The sequence below is a fragment of the Salvelinus fontinalis genome, chromosome 4 (genome assembly GCF_029448725.1).
Source record: "Salvelinus fontinalis isolate EN_2023a chromosome 4, ASM2944872v1, whole genome shotgun sequence".
In the NCBI taxonomy this organism is placed as follows: Eukaryota; Metazoa; Chordata; class Actinopteri; order Salmoniformes; family Salmonidae; genus Salvelinus; species Salvelinus fontinalis.
In genome coordinates this window covers 12,048,392-12,067,805 of record NC_074668.1, presented here as the reverse complement: position 1 = coordinate 12,067,805, position 19,414 = coordinate 12,048,392, and the positions used below count along the sequence as shown (strand labels likewise).

At 41.3% G+C, this 19,414-nt stretch overlaps 2 protein-coding genes across 7 annotated transcripts; both read left to right on the top strand.

Annotated features, from left to right (window-relative positions):
- Window positions 1-921: 921 nt before the first annotated feature.
- gkap1 (G kinase anchoring protein 1) lies at window positions 922-8,363 on the top strand. Of its 5 annotated transcripts, none has more exons than XM_055918802.1 (12): window positions 922-1,006; window positions 3,796-4,041; window positions 4,177-4,335; window positions 4,773-4,850; window positions 4,981-5,113; window positions 5,918-5,943; window positions 6,119-6,265; window positions 6,403-6,489; window positions 6,650-6,713; window positions 6,826-6,896; window positions 6,980-7,060; window positions 8,005-8,363. In XM_055918802.1, the coding sequence occupies exons 2-12, from the start codon at window positions 3,814-3,816 to the stop codon at window positions 8,044-8,046; spliced, it is 1,116 nt and encodes a 371-aa protein (XP_055774777.1). In that variant the 5' UTR covers window positions 922-1,006; window positions 3,796-3,813; the 3' UTR covers window positions 8,047-8,363. The 5 variants fall into 5 exon arrangements, with proteins under 5 accessions (XP_055774777.1, XP_055774776.1, XP_055774778.1 ...); XM_055918801.1 differs by lacking the exon at window positions 8,005-8,363 and adding an exon at window positions 7,665-7,993 and having other exon boundaries at window positions 922-1,000; window positions 3,806-4,041; XM_055918803.1 differs by lacking the exon at window positions 8,005-8,363 and adding an exon at window positions 7,665-7,993 and having other exon boundaries at window positions 4,246-4,335.
- A 1,212-nt stretch (window positions 8,364-9,575) lies between these two features.
- Window positions 9,576-18,209, top strand: LOC129853095 (ubiquilin-1-like). Of its 2 annotated transcripts, none has more exons than XM_055918798.1 (11): window positions 9,576-10,028; window positions 10,531-10,682; window positions 10,801-10,955; window positions 14,167-14,402; window positions 14,495-14,632; window positions 14,769-14,979; window positions 15,418-15,560; window positions 15,653-15,736; window positions 15,840-15,955; window positions 16,162-16,333; window positions 16,574-18,209. In XM_055918798.1, exons 1-11 carry the CDS (start codon window positions 9,834-9,836, stop codon window positions 16,724-16,726), a joined length of 1,755 nt encoding a protein of 584 aa, XP_055774773.1. In that variant the 5' UTR covers window positions 9,576-9,833; the 3' UTR covers window positions 16,727-18,209. The 2 variants fall into 2 exon arrangements, with proteins under 2 accessions (XP_055774773.1, XP_055774772.1); XM_055918797.1 differs by having other exon boundaries at window positions 9,577-10,028; window positions 14,769-14,997.
- The last annotated feature ends 1,205 nt before the right edge of the window (window positions 18,210-19,414 follow it).

The following is a 19,414-nucleotide window of genomic DNA, read 5'->3' as shown; positions in this document are numbered from 1 at the left end:
AGTATTGCAAGAGCAGCCAAGCATCCAGTGTAAATAATTCGAGTTTAATGTTCACCCTATAAAAAATGTGATAGGTTGATTAAATAACCTTTTACCAAACAAACCTGTCACTATGTTGGTAGGCCTATAATGCAACACTGGCCTAGCCTACTCCCTCATATAGGCTAATTAATAAAAAAATCCGGAGTATGTGTATATGACAAACATATTGTTTATTAATACATTTTACACATGACATAGCCTAGGCTACAGCGCATCTTAGTAACATCATACGCTATTATGTAGGGACTACACCTGTGCACAACTAAATCTATGAATAGGCCTAAACCTGTCGCTAGTGGACTCGACAGCGTTTCAAATTTAACAATTTGATCACATTAAAATCGAAATAATATCTACACAAAGACGGGCTTGGTTTGAGTCAAACGATGATCTGGTGGCATTGCAGACTTTGACGCACGAGACGCCATCTCGTGGATATCGTTGTCAATGGGTGCAAGCTCGCAGACATGACAGGACACCTGTTGAATGTTGGCTACATATACCAATTTCAAGAGGCCGAGGTGGCACAATGGATATTTAGAAAATCCCTAACTAATAAATAACATAAGCACGGATAATTAAAGTACAATTCTAAATGATGGAGGCGGCGACCATGATTATACTGCCAGGAAACATTGTATGATTAAACTTCTTGTGGATACTGAAAACGAGTGGTCCTGACCTGAAGAATGCTGTATAAATAAGCAGATCGTCAATCGCGATACAATGTATGATGATGATCATCATGAATGGTACCATGTTGCTGTCATGAATACAGTGTCGTGGAAAAGTAGACCTCTGTCTCCATCTTCTGTTTAAGGGAAGTCAACATTTTATGAGCCGCTCCATACTGCATATTACCCCTTTTTTTTCTTGCAGAACACATTTTGAGCAACTGGGCCACCATAGGTACTTTAGTAACTGGAAGTGGTGAACGTGTGGTTATCTACTCGAACAGGTGAAAGTATGTTTTTAATTATCTTTTTAAAAATAAATATTTTCCCCTCGGTACAAGGGGTACAATATTTTAATAATCAGATTTCTAAATTATAAAAGCATTTTAGTTTGTCATACATACGAGCTACATCATTGGTATGGATGCATTGTAGCTAATATGCTATCCAGCTAGAACTATTATATCTAACGTTATATGACTGAGTTAGCTAGGCAACGACATTCGATGCTTTCTTTTGAACCAAGCTAATCGACGGACACTGTTTATTTCGGTAGTTAGCTAGCTAGATCTCCAATTATCTAATGCCCACTCCCCTCTGTGCCGTGTTGTATTATTAACGCTACACGTTGAAACGGTGTTAACCAACTAGCTAGTTAGCAGACATATTACTCGCACAACGTTGAAACCCAGTTGGTTAGTTAAAGCTACCTAACGTTAGTTGGCTAGCTAAACTGAAGAGAAGTGTCAGTGCGGGACAGGTAAGCCAGCAACAAGCTAGCCAGCTGTCCTTGTGAGTGACATGATAATGTCATGTAAGTTAGCTAACTAACGTTAGCTACTAGCAATAAACTCATTTGCATCCAGCTAGCTAGCCAGTCACTGAAGCCAGACTCAAGTGTCACGACTTAGCTTACTCAAATCTATGGCGACGGTTTGTATGGAACCTTCCTGTAATGCCAGATAATGTGATATAACCAAATATTTTTGGTGTCCCATTACTGGGCGTTACAGGAATGTTCCATACAAACAGCCGCCATAGATTTTTCAACTAATATGTTCTGTTGGCGACAGTGGTGGAAAAGTACCCAATTGTCATGTTGAGTAAAAGTAAAGATACCTTTAAAACTTCTTCGGGATCGGTCCTAATGCGATTAGCATGAGGTTGTAAGTGACAAGAACATTTGCCAGGACATAGACATATCTGTTATTGGCAGAAAGCTTACATTCGTGTTAATCTAACTGCACTGTCTAATTTACAATAGCTATTATAGTGAAAGAATACCATGCTATTGTTTTTTAAAATACATTTGATTTTACATTTATTTAACTAGGCAAGTTAGTTAAAAACAAATTGTTATTTTCAATGACGGCCTAGGAACAGTGGGTTAACTGCCTTGTTCGGGGGCAGAACAACAGATTTTTACCTTGTCAGCGCGGGGATTCGATCTTGCAAACTTTCGGTTACTAGTCCAACACTCTAACCACTAGGCTACCTGCCGCCTCGACCCGCTTGAGGAGAGTGCACAATTTTGAACATTAAAAGTTATTAATAAACAAATTTGGGCAGTCTTGGTACAACATTTTGAACATAAATCTAATAGTTCATTGGATCAGTCTAAAACGTTGCACATACACTGATGCCATCTAGTGGCCAAAATCTAAATTGCACCTGGGCTGGAATATTACATTGTGGCATTTCTCTTGCGTTTCAAAGATGATGGTACCAAAAAAATATTAAAGAACGTTTTTTAAATTATTTTTATTATCTTTTCCAGATCTATTGTGTTCTCCTACATTCCACAAACTTCGAAGTGTTTCCTTTCAAATGCTACAGGCAGTTAGATTTGGGTATGTCATTTTAGGTGAAAATTGATAAAAAATTACTAAAGTGAAATTCACCCAGTAAATTACTACTAGAGTAAATGTCTAAAACTATTTGGTTTTAAATATACCTAAGTATCAAAAGTAAATGTAATTGCTAAAATATACTTAAGTATCAAATGTAAAACTATTTCAAATTCCTTATATTAAGCAAACCAGACAGCCCCTGGCTATATGTAAATCAATTTAAAAAAAACAAGAAAATGGTCCTATCTCCAACACTCAAACATCATTTACCACCTAAGCTTTTGTGTTTAGTGAGTCCGCCAGATCAGAAGCAGTAGGGAAGACCAAGGATGTTCTCTTGATAAGTGTGTGAATTTGACAATTTTCCTGTCCTGCTAAGCATTCAAAATGTATGGAGTAAAAAGTACAATATTTTCTTTAGGAATGTAGTGAAGTAAAAGTTGTCAAAAATATAAATAGGAAAGTACAGATACCCCCCAAAACTACTTAAAATAATTTTTACTTAATACTTTACGCCACTGCTTGGACGATACTTTCTTCTTTCTTGATTCTGTGAAAAAAGTACCTTTAAAAATGTCAGTTTACATTTGGTAATACAAAAACCTGCGAAAACTCAAAGATATTAAATCTGTTTTGTACCAGAGAAGGAGGTTCCTTGCCATCTTAGCTTCCAGGCATCTAGCATTTCCCAGCATCTTTGCAGGAACTAGTCTTGTAGATGACAATGCAACCGAAACTAAGATCTACAAACATGCAAGAGGCATATTTTGTTTTTATACAAAATATAGATGTCATATCTTTCTGAATTTTTGTAGAACCACCTACAACTGGAAACGGACATTTCTAAGATATTTTCTTCATTTTCGATTCCGTGAAAAAAGTATCAGCAAGAACAGGCTTTAGTTGAAAAATCTATGGGAGTTTGTATGGAGCTTTCCTGTAATGCCCAGTAATGGACACCAAAAAACTCTACTATATCACATTATCTGGCATGCTATTTGTAGCTAACTCATACTAGGCTACACGGCAAAGGTAAAAAATGTCATTCAAAGGTCAGAAATAGGCAGTCTAGCCTATTGTAGAACCAGGCATTCACATTTGTGTCCGTTTTTCATATTTTATTTTGATTTGTTGCTGTAGTTTTACTGGAGAAATTTAGATTTTAATGGTAAGCACGTGCCTAATTTGATGTGCATGTTTTCTTCCTGTGTGTATCTTATTGGCTTTAGTTGTGCACAGGTCAGCAGATGGCGTCAGCAATGATCTCCGTCCACACCACAGCCTCTCGCTTTGCCCTGCTCCAGGTCGACTCTGATTCGGACTCCGATTCAGAGTCAGGAAGGACTAAAGGCAGCCGGGACTCTGGAAAGACTCGGCCCGGGAAGACAACCGGGGGGAAATCCACCGCAAGCAACGACAAGAAGAAGGAAAAGAGGAAGAAGAAGAAAGAGCAGCAACAGAGCGAGGCCAATGAGGTGATTGGCAGAGGCATTTCAACTCCCTAGTCAACACCAATTTCTGGTGGTCCCATTGTCGGTTCTCAAAGGTTTCACTTTCACTAATTTACCTGAGCTTGAGGACTGATAATGACTCCTGTCTCCTGTCCCCAGTTAAGAAATCTTGCCTTTAAGAAGCTCCCTCAGAAGTCCTCTGCCCCGCCCCCCTCCCTGTCTCTGCAGGGTGTGGCCAATGAGCTGCTCCATCCCGCAGCAGGGGACCAAGCCATGCCCCCGGAAGGCTGGCAGCAATGGAAGCAAAGGGACAACCAGGTAGAACCTGACAGACACCCCTTAACTAAGAACAGAGCCCTGTCCAGAAACAACCTATCCCCCCAGACACTTGTTGAGATCTGAGAGGATTGAATAGTTGTTATAAAAATGGTCCTGCTACTATATTACTAATACATTTTATTCATTTAGCAGACACTCTTATCAAGAGAGACTTACAAGAGCAATTAGGTTTAAGTGCCTTGCCCAAGGGCACATTGGTATATCTTAACCGCTAGGCTACATATCCCCCCCCCCCAAAATCAGATCTATATTGACTGCTTAGTCCTTAACGGATAGGGGTTGTTTCTGAACAGGGCCCATGATAACACCTGACATGGTCATGAATGGACATGAGTATTGCTCATGGGTGTTCCCCTTTCCTGACAGTCCCCATCTGATCTATCCTTTATTTTTGTCTTTGTTTCTGCCAAATGCAGTTAACGAGCGAGCTTTATGAGGCCGACCTGGAGAAGGCACTGATGATGAGTAAACTGGAGTTTGAGCAGCATAAACAGGTACCACGCTGCCCCCATCGCAGAACGCTGTTACTAAACATCTATTTGACAAAAATCTGAACCGCGGAGGTGTAGATTAATGAATGTTCCATTTAAGCAGATGCTGTTCTTTTAAATTCCCTCCTGTCAGGATGATGATGGCACAGACACTCCCTCTCCCAAGTCCCGAGGAGCAGCAGCAGGGAAGAAGGACAAGAAGAAGAACCAGCAGGGAAAAGACAAGAAGATGACGGTCTCTCTGAAGGACTTCCAGGCAGAGGGGGGTGAGACCACCAGTGGCAAACAGAGAGCTACACTTAAGTTAACATTGAACACTGCCCAACATCATCAATGCTGTGCCATCATAGCAGTAGCACTACTTGTTTAGCAATCCACTTCGAGCAGGTGCTGCGTAGATATGCTATAAATGTCTCACTGTTTTCTCAGTTGTCCCACTCATCTTATTATTCCGTTTTTTTATGACGTTCATGGGTTGCATGTTGAATCACACTATTGTTTGAAACGTTTGTTTTGAACTGATGCCCGACTGAACATTCTACTCAATGCATTGTCAGTGAGTGCTGGTTAATTTTTTAATCAAAAGTGCATTACATTGGCTTGGAAATTCAAAAAGGACGCAAATAATTAGTAGGAAAACCTTTTGTCATAATATTGATGTCATCAGAATGACTTCAGTATAACATTAGCTAGCTAAGATTGAGGGGAGGCTAGCTAATGTTAGCATTGTTAGCTATTTTTGACGAACTTTGCTAGCTGATGACAACATTGCCATCAGTGTAAAGTAAAATTGACGACATGATAATGTTAGCAAAGTTGTTTCCTATTAAATATTTTACTACTTTAGCAATATTATCGTATTTCCAGGCACTATTGTGTAATTTAGACGAAACCCTAGACTAGGTTTGCCACCACTTTAGGGCAGCGCTGCAAGTAGAGGGCGGCTTGACAACGTTCATAACAATGGCATGACGTGACGGAGGTGCAACCTATGAATACTTGACATAAAAATAATTAATTAATACTTGACATGTTGTATTCTACTTAAAAAACATGATTCTCCTTTCCAGATCAGAGTAAGAAGCAGGAGAAAGAGGTAACGTTGTTTTACTCTGTGTTGGGCTTACTACAGTGCTTGGACAGAGTTTAAACCTGTCATCTGAGGATGAATGTGATGGAATGGTGGTGATATGACGTGAACTGGCGCAAATTGTCTAAGGTGTGTGTGTGATGTCATTCAAATTCTGAATCCATTGATGACATCACTCTAGGAGCCCAAACCCCCCGCACCTCCAGAAGACAAGTTCTTCAACAAGCTTGAGGATGACGTTAGCAAAATCGTACAGCAGGAAAAAAGACGTGAGCAGTTTTCTAACAGCACTGGCCTCGAGGTCACGACTTCAACAGAGCATGAACCGGTAAGGCCGACTGCAAATCTGTTTAGTGTAAAAAATCATTTTCGCAAAACGACCTTTGAGTGACTGCTGGTAAGACCATGGAGGTCAGTGTAACTTATCTCTCAGAGCCTAACTGTGATTCCCATCACACCTCTCAGGACCCTCGAACTGAGCAGCTAAAGGACGACCTGGAGAAAAAAGACCAAGAAATTGACAAGTTAAAGAAGGTCATTTCACAATGGGAGGTGAGTCATTGTAGGAATACTGGTACTAGGCTTTAATGGAGCATTCCTAAAAGACAAAGGACAGAATACTGCCATCAGCCATTTACAGTTGGTGTAAATCTATATGTGCGTATGAATCTATATGGTCCCCATGGGCTCCGCTCCTGATCTCAATCCTCAGGTGAAATACAAAGAAGTGAAAGCCAGAAACTCCCAGCTCCTGAAGATGCTGCAGCAGGGAGAGAGTGAGTACAGCTACTGCACTCCTAATTCAATCTGACTATACTGTAATCCAGTACTGATGCATTAGGTAGGCCTTCACGTTCTCATTCACTTATTCTCTCCCTTTCTCCACAGTGAAAGATAAAGCCGAGATCCTACTGCAGGTGGAAGAGCTTCTAAATATCAAAGAGGAGTTGTCTTCACAGGTGTGTGTGTGTGTGTCTCAAACCTTTCAACTTGCCATGCAAGGATGACAACCTCGTTGAATTACCTTTATTTCCCTCTCCAGGTGACATCACTACATGCCTCACTGGAACAAGAGAAGTCGAAAGTGAAAGGTTTACAAACAGATCAGCCAAAACACCATCAGGTAGAACGGCACATTACATACTCACACTTGCAAGTGGCACTTAATACAACACATATTTAGTTTAAAGCTGCAATATGTAGTGCTTTGGGCGACTTGACTAAATTCACATAGAAATGGGTGTTATAGATCTGTCGTGGAAATTACAGAAATTGGTTATTAGAAAAGCACAAACATAACATTTTCCATCACATGTCATTCTCATTGAAAGCAAGTCTAAGAAGCGGTACATCTGTTTTATGTGCGTTATTTCTATGCTTCCCGTTCTTAAGTTTTCTTTTTGTGTCTTTTACTTTCGGTTTTGTACAGCAGCTTCAAACAGCTGAAACAACAATATTTTTGGTTAAGGAAAATATATTACACAGTGGTTTAGATGGTACAATATTTCTCTACACTATACTTAGTTTGTGACAAAACATTAGAATTTTTGCAACCAGGAAATGGCGGAGCGATTTTTACATGGTGCCTCTTTAACCGTCGCTGTCTGGTTTTAAAATCAGCAGCTCTCGCCTGGTTCTGAGAGAGGAGTTAGGGCTACAGTGTTAGTTTGTTTTTACTGTTCAACCTGTGTAAAGCCGTGAGTCAAGTGTGTGTGCTCCCCTCTTAGATCAGCCAGGAAGTCACCCCTAGGAAGATTACCAAGGTAACAGTGCAGCTGCAGCAGTCCTCACTCTCCAGAACAGGACACTACTAGACTGACACCAAACTGAACCATTCACTTAGTCCAACTCACTACTATAAGTCTCTATGCTAACTAGTGTAGTTCAGTTGAAGGATGTTAATTTGATAACAACTTACAAGACGGTCTTATCATATCATGAAATGCTGAATCTCTTGAGCTGTCTTAAGCCGTTGTAGACGGTCAAGACCCTGACAAGCTAACCACCAAACTACTGATGTAAGACACTGTACTCACTCCATACTTCCTGGTCTCCTCTGATTGGCAGGGAAACAGGAAGGGGAAAAAGGGTCCAGAGTCCGATCTATGAAGACCGCAGAAGGAAGAACATTGACTGCAAAAACAAACTAAGCCACTCCTATTCTTCAGGGTCTCCTTGTTTGTACTGTTATTCTCTACTGTCTTCATGCGTTATGCATGACTCGTATTACCACACACCAACTCCTGGATGTGTTGAACTGCAGAAGTCATGAAAAGGCTTTTAATAAAGGCTCTGATAAAGATACATTTCAAGTTGACTGACATCATCGCATCTCTTTTTCTGGTATGATGCCAAATGACAGGTGGGAAATTTGTTTGTTTTTCCCTTTCACTGCAAGGTAAATAAACAACTTTTCCAGTGTAAAATCATGTCGCATTGTGGTATTATTACTTCTATGTTCTAATGGTAGGCTACACCACAAGATGCTATATTTCTCCTATTTTTGATGCTAATGAGAGGTAGCATGTGTTAGTGTACCCTCATCTTCACTTGATTCATTCATGACAAATTACACTATATATACAAAAGTACGTGAACGCCCCTTCAAATGAGTGGATTTGGCTATTTCAGCCACACCTATTGCTGGCAGGTGTATAAAATTGAGCACATAACCATGCAATCTCCATAGACAAACATTGGCAGTAGAATGGCCTTACTGAAGAGCTCAGTGACTTTCAACATGGCACTGTCATAGGATGCCAACTTTCCAACAAGTCAGTTTGTTAAATTTCTGCCCTGCTAGAGCTGCCCTGGTCAACTAAGTTATTGTGAAGTAGAAACGTCTAGGAGCAACAACGGCTCAGCCGTGAAGTGGTAGGCCACACAAGCTCATATAACCGGACCGCTAAGTGCTTAAGCGGCTAATAATAGTCTTATCTGTTGCAACACTCACTACCACGTTCCAAACTGCCTCTGGAAGCAACATCCGCACAAGAACAGTTCGTCGGGAGCTTCATGAAATGGGGTTCCATGGCCGAGCAGCCACACACAAGCCTAAGATCACCATGCGGAATGGCAAGCATCGGCTGGAGTGGTGTAAAGCTTGCCGCCATTGGACTCTGGAGCAGTGTAAACGCGTTCTCTGACAAGTCCGGCGGACGAATCTGGGTTTGGCGGATGCCAGGATAACGCTACCTGCCCCAACGAATAGTGACATCTGTAAAGTTTGGTGGAGGAGGAATAATGGTCTGTTGAAATCTTAATGTTACAACATACAATGACATTCTAGAAGATTCTGTGCTTCCAACTTTGTGGCCACAGTTTGGGGAAGGTCCTTTCCTGTTTCTGCATGACAATGCCCCTTGCACAAAGTGAGGTCCATACAGAAATGGTTTGTCGAGATCGGTGTGGAATAACTAGACTGGCTTTCACAGAGCCCTGACCTCAACCCCATCGAACACCTCTGGGTTGAATTGGAACATCGACTGCGAGCCAGGTATAATCGCCCAACCTTATTAATGCTGTTATGGCTTATAAAAGCAAGTCCCCGCAGAAATGTTCCAACATCTAGTGGAAAGCCTTTCCAGAAAAGTGGAGTTTTTTCTAGCAGCAAAGGCGGGACCAACTCCATATTAATGCCCATGAGATGTTCGAAGAGCAGGTGTCCACATACTTGTGGTCATGTAGTGTATTTAATCATGGCTGCAGCTGAATGAATGTACGAGTGTTCAGAAACATCTAACGAAATTAATTAGGCTACAATATGTTGAAATATTAAGAGATAAAGAAAATAACGCTATCCGTGCACTGTTATCCATTATGACGTTTGCAGATATTTTTCGAATCAGCAAGATTAAGACACCAGGAAATAAAATATCACATTACGAGATTCGCTTATGCAAAGTCTGTTCTTTGCCCGCGTGGTCAGACATCGGTCTGTCCCCACCGCGAGAACAAAAAAGATGGCTAATACTGTGGATGAGGACGAGCAACAACCATCTGCTGCTGAATGTAAGATCATCAGAGTTACTGTGAAAACACCAAAGGAAAAAGAGGACATTGCCATTCCAGAGAACATCTCCATCAAACAGGTCAGTGCGGTCATTGGAACTGTCATATTTGCTTGTTGTGTGGAATCCATTTATTCGGTCAAGTCACGGTGTCTTATCGGAACATGGTCTAAACCACACATGGGGCAACTGTCAAGTATTTCTAAATCCTTTTTCTATATCTAATTTTGACAGTACTAGACCTATGTGATGTTTTGGATTTTAACACTTACGTGTTTTCATGGATGTAAACTTTTATATGCTGCCGGGCCAGTGGTCCTGTCCCCACCGAGGTGCACCCACACACAGCTGGACTGATGCAATCAGCTTATTTGTGAATGATGCCATGTTTGTTGTTTGTGCCTACGTTACATTTTTCTTATTATGCTGTCTTCATGGCGATTACATTTTCTTTACTGTTGAAGGCCAAATGTGACTCCCAATGTCTGATATAGCCTACAGTAAAATGGGTTTTCTCTCTGTCTGTCTGCTACTTGTCAGGGATGAGTTCATGTCTCTCCCTGCCTTCTGTCTGTCTCTGTAGTTTAAGGAGCAGATAGCCCAGCGGTTCCAGGCACAAACAGATCAGCTGGTGCTCATCTTCGCTGGGAAGATCCTCAAAGATGCAGATCTGCTGAGTCACCAAGGCATCCACAACGGACTGACCGTCCACCTGGTCATCAAGACCCAGAGCAGGTACACACACACATTTCACACACTATGCATGTGAGTAGGTAAGAAAATATGAAAGCATTAAAGTTGTCCCCAAAATTGGATTGATGGACTATACTGTCCGTTTCCCTTTCTGTTGAAGGCCTCCGGAGTTGTGTGCCTCTCCTTCCAACAGCACTGCCTCAGAACAGGCCCAACCAGAAGGCCCTACCTCTGTCCCTGGACCCCCTCCTGTAGAACCTACCTCTGTCCCTCGACCCTCTCCTGTTTCTTCAGCCACCTCTACCCTCAGCCTTGGTAAGACCAGCTGTATCCCTCCCTTACCCCCTTCATCAACAACACATCCACCACACTGGCCCTCAACACGGGGGCTCCTCAGGGTTGCGTGCTTACCACCCTCCTGTATTCCCTATTCACCCACAACTGTGTGGCCGCGCACGACTCTAACACCATCATTAAGTTTGCAGACGACACGCCGGTGGTAGGCCTGATCACTGACGATGATGAGACAGGCTATAGAAGAGGAGGTCAATAACCTGGCAGTGTGGTGCCAGAACAGCAACCTCTCCCTCAACGTCAGCAACACAAAGGAGCTGATCGTGGACTACAGGAAACGGTGGACCGAGCACACCCCCATTCACATTGATGGGGCTATAGTGGAGCGGGTCGAGAGCTTCAAGTTCCTCGGTGTCCACATCACTAAGGATTTATCATGGTCCACACACACCAACACAGTCGTGAAGACGGCACGACAATGCCCTTTCACCCTCAGGAAGCTGAAAATATCTAGTCAAATGGCTACCCAGACTATTCACATTGCCCCCCCCCCCCCCTCCCCTCTCTACACCACTGCCACTCTCTGTTGTCATCTATGCATAGTCACTTTAATTAGCTCTACCTACATGTAGAGTTCCTCATCTAACCGGTGCCCCCGCACATTGACTCTGTACCGGCACCCCCCTCTATATATTTTATTTGGTGCATGTGACTAATAACATTTGATTTAGTAATATGTACATATCTACCTCAAATCAGTTGTGCATGAACTTGGTACTGGTCTCCGTGTATACAGCCAAGTTATCATTAGTCATTGTGTATTTATTGTATACAGCCAAGTTATCATTAGTCATTGTGTATTTATTGTATACAGCCAAGTTATCATTAGTCATTGTGTATTTATTGTATACAGCCAAGTTATCATTAGTCATTGTGTATTTATTGTATACAGCCAAGTTATCATTAGTCATTGTGTATTTATTGTATATAGCCAAGTTATCATTACTCATTGTGTATTTATTGTATACAGCCAAGTTATCATTAGTCATTGTGTATTTATTGTATATAGCCAAGTTATCATTACTCATTGTGTATTTATTGTATACAGCCAAGTTATCATTAGTCATTGTGTATTTATTGTATACAGCCAAGTTATCATTAGTCATTGTGTATTTATTGTATACAGCCAAGTTATCATTAGTCATTGTGTATTTATTGTATACAGCCAAGTTATCATTAGTCATTGTGTATTTATTGTAAACAGCCAAGTTATCATTAGTCATTGTGTATTTATTGTATACAGCCAAGTTATCATTAGTCATTGTGTATTTATTGTATACAGCCAAGTTATCATTAGTCATTGTGTATTTATTGTATATAGCCAAGTTATCATTACTCATTGTGTATTTATTGTATACAGCCAAGTTATCATTAGTCATTGTGTATTTATTGTATACAGCCAAGTTATCATTAGTCATTGTGTATTTATTGTATACAGCCAAGTTATCATTACTCATTGTGTATTTATTGTATACAGCCAAGTTATCATTACTCATTGTGCATTTATTGTATACAGCCAAGTTATCATTAGTCATTGTGTATTTATTGTATACAGCCAAGTTATCATTAGTCATTGTGTATTTATTGTATACAGCCAAGTTATCATTAGTCATTGTGTATTTATTGTATACAGCCAAGTTATCATTAGTCATTGTGTATTTATTGTATACAGCCAAGTTATCATTAGTCATTGTGTATTTATTGTATACAGCCAAGTTATCATTAGTCATTGTGTATTTATTGTATACAGCCAAGTTATCATTAGTCATTGTGTATTTATTGTATACAGCCAAGTTATCATTAGTCATTGTGTATTTATTGTATACAGCCAAGTTATCATTAGTCATTGTGTATTTATTGTATACAGCCAAGTTATCATTAGTCATTGTGTATTTATTGTATACAGCCAAGTTATCATTAGTCATTGTGTATTTATTGTATATAGCCAAGTTATCATTACTCATTGTGTATTTATTGTATACAGCCAAGTTATCATTAGTCATTGTGTATTTATTGTATACAGCCAAGTTATCATTAGTCATTGTGTATTTATTGTATACAGCCAAGTTATCATTAGTCATTGTGTATTTATTGTATACAGCCAAGTTATCATTAGTCATTGTGTATTTATTGTATACAGCCAAGTTATCATTAGTCATTGTGTATTTATTGTATACAGCCAAGTTATCATTAGTCATTGTGTATTTATTGTATATAGCCAAGTTATCATTACTCATTGTGTATTTATTGTATACAGCCAAGTTATCATTAGTCATTGTGTATTTATTGTATACAGCCAAGTTATCATTAGTCATTGTGTATTTATTGTATACAGCCAAGTTATCATTACTCATTGTGTATTTATTGTATACAGCCAAGTTATCATTAGTCATTGTGTATTTATTGTATACAGCCAAGTTATCATTAGTCATTGTGTATTTATTGTATACAGCCAAGTTATCATTACTCATTGTGTATTTATTGTATACAGCCAAGTTATCATTAGTCATTGTGTATTTATTGTATACAGCCAAGTTATCATTAGTCATTGTGTATTTATTGTATACAGCCAAGTTATCATTACTCATTGTGTATTTATTGTATACAGCCAAGTTATCATTAGTCATTGTGTATTTATTGTATACAGCCAAGTTATCATTAGTCATTGTGTATTTATTGTATACAGCCAAGTTATCATTAGTCATTGTGTATTTATTGTATACAGCCAAGTTATCATTAGTCATTGTGTATTTATTGTATACAGCCAAGTTATCATTAGTCATTGTGTATTTATTGTATACAGCCAAGTTATCATTAGTCATTGTGTATTTATTGTATACAGCCAATTTATCATTACGTGTTTTACTTTTCTATTCTCTCTGCGTTGTTGGGAAGGGCCATAAGCATTTCACTGTCAGTCTACACCTGTTTGTTTGCGAAGCACGTGACAACATGTTTTTATTTGATCTGTGTATGTGTGTGTGTATGTATGTATGTATGTGTATATATATATATATATATTGATGGATGAGTTGGTAGCCAAATGTTTCTGATGGGTATTTGCTACTTCAACATTAAGCTTTGTCCAACAGGGTAGGTTTGGTAAAGCAATGAAACTGAGTAGAGTAAAAAAATATATATATCTTTCTCGCCCTCTGTCTATATCCTGTAGGTCTAGGCAGTCCAGGGACAGCTGCTGCGGGTCCTGGTCTCGCTGAGCTGCAGAGGCAGCTGATGTCCAACCCTGAGCTGCTGGCCCATATTATGGACAGTCCCTTGGTCCAGGGCATGCTGTCCAACCCAGACATGATGAGACAGCTCATCATGGCCAACCCCCAGATGCAGCAGCTGCTGCAGCACAACCCCAACATCACCCACCTGTTCAACAACCCTGACGTCATGAGACAGGTGTGTGTGTTGCGGTTACCTTTGTGTCTGTGTTGTTATTCCTTTCGAACCTCCTCTCTCTTCCCTGTGTCATTGTTCTCCTTGTCCTGCAGACCCTAGAGATAGCACGGAACCCGACCATGATGCAGGAGATGTTGCGCAACCAGGACAGGGCACTAAGCAACAATGCCCTCCGCAGGATGTACACTGATGCTCAGGGACCCGTGCTGAATGCTGCTGCTCAGGAACAGGTAGGTACACACACACAGCTCCTGATGGAACTTTAAAGTGTAATGTTAACACTTAATGCCAATCATTGACCAGGACAAGTAAAGGTAAATGAACTAACTAGTTTAGCTGGACTGTAACCCACTCTGTCTTGCTTAGATTGCAGGAAACCCTTTTGCTTCTCTGATGACCTCATCATCAGGGGAAACCCAGTCACCCCAGGTGGAAAATGGAGACCCCCTCACCAACCCCTGGGTTCCCCCTGCTTCCACAGACACCCCTACAGGCACCGCCACACCCACCACTACCCCCACCCAGTCCAGCAATGGCCCTCAGACCACCCTGCACAACCTAGGTCCCGCCATGGGAGGTAGAACATCTAACAGTGGTACAAACACACCCACATTTATGCTCACACACAGGTCAATGGAATAGAATGTTATATATTTTTTAACTGGTTGAATGGCTAATCTTACCATGTAGGGACCTGCAAATTACCGCATGTGAGATAAATTACACATAAACAAAAAATTACTTGCCTGCAACCAAATTTAATTTGAATTTTGAATAATTTAGTCTAGACCATTTTTATTTTCTTTGAAGATGAAAAATTGCAATGTCAGTTAATGTTTTTGATTGGTCTTGTGCAGTTGTAAATCAAACATGCGTTTTTTTCAATTTCAACGTATTTTTTAAGAAATGATGAATCGTGCAAGGGTGCCGATATACTTGACCGAATCTGTGGGCTTACACATTCATTAATAAGCTCTGTATGATGACTCCCCCAATGATTATTGTGTGGATATAGCAGGTATGTTCAATAGTCCGGGCATGCAGAGTCTTCTGCAGCAGATCACGGAGAACCCCACGCTGATGCACAACATGCTGTCAGCCCCCTACATGAGGAGTCTACTCAACAGCCTGAGCCAGAACCCTGACCTAGCAGCACAGGTACACGCACGCACGCACGCACGCACACACGCACACACACACACACACACACACACACACACACACACTTCTAATGTCCCTGAATGTTTTAGATGATGCTGAACAACCCACTGTTTTCTGGGAACCCACAACTGCAGCAGCAAATGAGACAACAACTCCCAATGTTCCTCCAACAGGTTAGTGACCTTAAAACACCAAGTGGTGCTGGGATGACTATACAGTAAGCTGTGATTGATCCTCTGACCGCTGTGAGAGTCTCTCTGATTGGTGTTTCCTCAGATGCAGAACCCTGAGATGCTGTCGGCCATGTCCAACCCCAGGGCCATGCAGGCACTGCTGCAGATCCAACAGGGACTGCAGACCCTTGCCACCGAGGCACCTGGATTCATACCAGGGTAGGAACACCAGTTCTCCATACCTCCACATGCACTTAGTCAGAACATCCATATATCAACATACACCTTCACTTTTCACCTCAAAGACCTCCACCTACAGTACCTCTTTAAGCGACCTATATTTTGTACTCCACCCACATAGTTCCTATAGCAACGTAGTGTTGAGCTGTGGTCGGCTGACGCCATGATGCCTGTCGTTCCTGTAGGGTTGGATTGGGAGGCGCCGGCTCAGATCTTAACCCTGCCCCTGGATTGTCATCAGACCCCGCCCCTAGTGACCTCAGCTGTGGGTCCCAGGTAGTCACGGAAACGGGTCAGCGGCAACAACAACAGTTTGTGCGTCAGATGCTAGACGCTCTCGCTAGCACCAATCAGCAGGTTAGCCCCAGAATTTATCTGCATTATTCTCCCAAAACCTGACCCTGTTTTACTTCAAGTCTCTCAAAGTGGTGTGTATGACCCAATCCTCAATCAACCTTTAAGCCCTATGTCCTATCATGCATTTAGGAGTTAATTTGGGATTGGACCTATGTTGTGTCAGCATGGTGGGGAGGAGAGCATTAAACACATGACCATCATCCCAAGTGGAAGACAAAGTACTGTACCTTTTGTGTGTAGGCTCAGACTGAAGAGCTGCCTTTCCAGCAGCAGGTGGAGCAGCTGACGACCATGGGCTTCCTCAACCCAGAGGCCAACCTGCAGGCCCTCATCGCTACCGGGGGAGACGTCAACGCTGCCGTAGAACGACTGCTGGACTCGCCACCCTTGTAATACACACACACTTCACATGTGCACATACAATTAACAAATTCACGTGCGCACTCACTTGTACAATCATGCAGTTGTACGATCAGATGCTTGCACATTCTTCACTCACAGAGAACTAGTAAAACATGCACTCCTGAATGCCATTTATATTGTATATGTAAGCAGCTGAACTGTGAAGTGCAGGCCTGTCTGTGCTGTATGTTCTGAATGGCCTTAGTTGGTTCAGGCTCTAATCTGGATCATGCTGGCTTCTGCCATATTCCTTTATGCACTAAGAGTCCCATCCTAAGAGATTCCCATCCTAAGAGAGTCCCATCCTAAGAGAGTTCTTCCAAGGCTCTAAGAGTGAAGATGTATTTCCCTGCTGCTACCAAGGCCTTAAACCCAAATCAGGATGCTAATATAACCCAAGGGTTCCCTACTGGTGACTCTTGAGAGCATGTGTATAGCAGTCTTAGTTGTGTGTGTATATGTGTAATGTTAACAGACTGCATTCATAATGCACTAAATGCTATGTGTTCTTTTTGCCACTTCATTATGGTATAGACTAGGGGAGGCCAGTTTTACCACTTCATTATGGTATAGACTAGGGGAGGCCGGTTTTACCACTTCATTATGGTATAGACTAGGGGAGGCCAGAGGGAGGTGCTCATTTTGGAAGTGGGCTGCTCAATTGACTGTTACATGGAGCCGGCCTTTGCTGACAAGTTTCTTCAATAGCAGCCCCTCGTCTCACGCTTGCACAGCCTTGGATATGAGTGCAAGCTTGTAGCACTGATATTGATGTAGCAGTGATGTCCAATCAAGAATAAGTGCGCCTGTGGCTTTAGATTTATTCCCATTTGATAATACAATGACTCACTATGTAGCTCTATTTACCTCTATGTAGCTCTGTGCATTTTATTAACTCTTACAAAATGTACTTTTGACTTACGTGTTATTTCATGGTTATTATAGGTTGTTTTATTGTCTAATGTTCAAACCCTCATAGTATGTTCTTTATGCTCCTACGGTTAGGCTTATATGTGGAGGATGAAGTGTTTTTTTCTTTCTAAACCCCATGTTTCATATTTTTCATGTCTTTAATGTATTCATTGTACAATTTTAATGTATTAATTGTACTGCACCACTGAAACTGACTAGTGTGACAAAAACAATGTGCTCTGTCCACCACTGGAGGGCACTGTTGACTCAACTCTTCTGCCTCGAGGGAAAATATACAATTCAGGAGCCATTGAAGTACTTACTGTACATGCAAAAAACGGGAGCAGGAATGGAATCTTAATAATATACCTGAATGGATAGAGTAGAATCTTTAGAGTGCTCAGCAAAGCAATTACTGAAGTCACTTTCTTAGCACATTGCTAGTACGGTGATGATGCCAACTGCCTTGGAAAATTGTAGCCTTCATCTTTTTGGTTTTAGCATTTAATTTGTATTCATTCTCCTGTGTGCTGGTTAATAAAGTGAAATGGAAAAAACAAGATTGCTTTGTGTGTGTTAGTCTTTGTCAATGTGTACACAAACTGCAAAGCCATGGTCATTCCTGATGTACACATGCAGTGCCGATTTTAGCATGTACATCTTGGTGGGGTAAAAAAATGTAATTGTGTAACGGATGTGAAATGGCTAGCTAGTTAGCGGGTACGCGCTACTAGCGTTTCAATCAGTTACGTCACTTGCTCTGAAACCTAGAAGTAGTGTTGCCCCTTGCTCTGCAAGGGCCGCGGCCTTTGTGGAGCGATGGGTAACGATGCTTCGTGGGTGACGGTTGTTGATGTGTGCAGAAGGTCCCTGGTTCGCGCCCGTGTCGGGGCGAGGGGACGGTTTAAAGTTATACTGTTACAAGTGCATGCCAGCAAAGCCACTACACAACACTAAACAATACATTAATTGCACTAACGGTGACAAACAGTGCCCACAGTGCCCCTAACTGTTAGGGCCTACATAAAGCTGTTCCAACAGTAGTCCCAACATCTTACACCTGGCTATCAGCGGGGCCTTGTCTGGCAGCGAAACAGTTCATTCAGCCTCATTTACTGCCTTTTAAAAAAACGATGATATGGCTGACTTTTGTTAACATGTGGTTTCTAAAGACAATTGAGATGTACAAACTATGGCATAAGGGGACGACAAATGGAAGCAAGCCGTAATTTCTATTCAAGACAATGAGCGAGCTAGGACGGACGTAGTCCCTGGCATATTACATCATTTATGCAGCAGCATACAATACATTTTTGGACTGACCTTGTGCTGTGCTCACTTGAACAAGAAGGTGGTGCGGTGGACCTTCGTGGGCAAATTTTGTCATCAAAGTCTGGCATTCTCTGGATTTATGGTGCTTTCAAGACAACTGGGAACTCGGAAAAAACAAGGTTGAATCATGATGACGTCATTGATCTTCAGGTCGCAGCTCTAGAAAGAGGCTGGATTTACAATTCCAGAGTTGGATGACAAAACTTATTTTCCCAGTCGGAGCTTGTTTATTCCCGACTTCCCAGTTGTCTTGACCTCACTCAAATCAAGTTTTCAGAGTTAACAGTTGTTTTGAGCGCGGCACAAATCAAGCTTCATTGACAGCATGGCCAATGTTGAATGTTTATCATTTTCAATTTGGAAAAGAGCCTCTTAATCCCAGATTTGGGACTACACAGCCACTGTCACTGATTCCTTCCAAACCCCTCATTGTTG

Excerpts from the sequence above, each read along its gene's own strand:
- LOC129853095 (XM_055918797.1), top strand. The coding sequence starts at position 9,834 with ATGCAAAGTCTGTTCTTTGCCCGCGTGGTCAGACATCGGTCTGTCCCC. Across the intron at positions 15,737-15,839 it reads TCCCAATGTTCCTCCAACAG|ATGCAGAACCCTGAGATGCT; the intron begins GTTAGTGACCTT and ends GTGTTTCCTCAG. Across the intron at positions 16,334-16,573 it reads TCGCTAGCACCAATCAGCAG|GCTCAGACTGAAGAGCTGCC; the intron begins GTTAGCCCCAGA and ends TTTTGTGTGTAG.
- gkap1 (XM_055918801.1), top strand. The coding sequence starts at position 3,814 with ATGGCGTCAGCAATGATCTCCGTCCACACCACAGCCTCTCGCTTTGCC. Across the intron at positions 5,114-5,917 it reads GGACTTCCAGGCAGAGGGGG|ATCAGAGTAAGAAGCAGGAG; the intron begins GTGAGACCACCA and ends TCTCCTTTCCAG. Across the intron at positions 6,490-6,649 it reads AGGTCATTTCACAATGGGAG|GTGAAATACAAAGAAGTGAA; the intron begins GTGAGTCATTGT and ends CTCAATCCTCAG.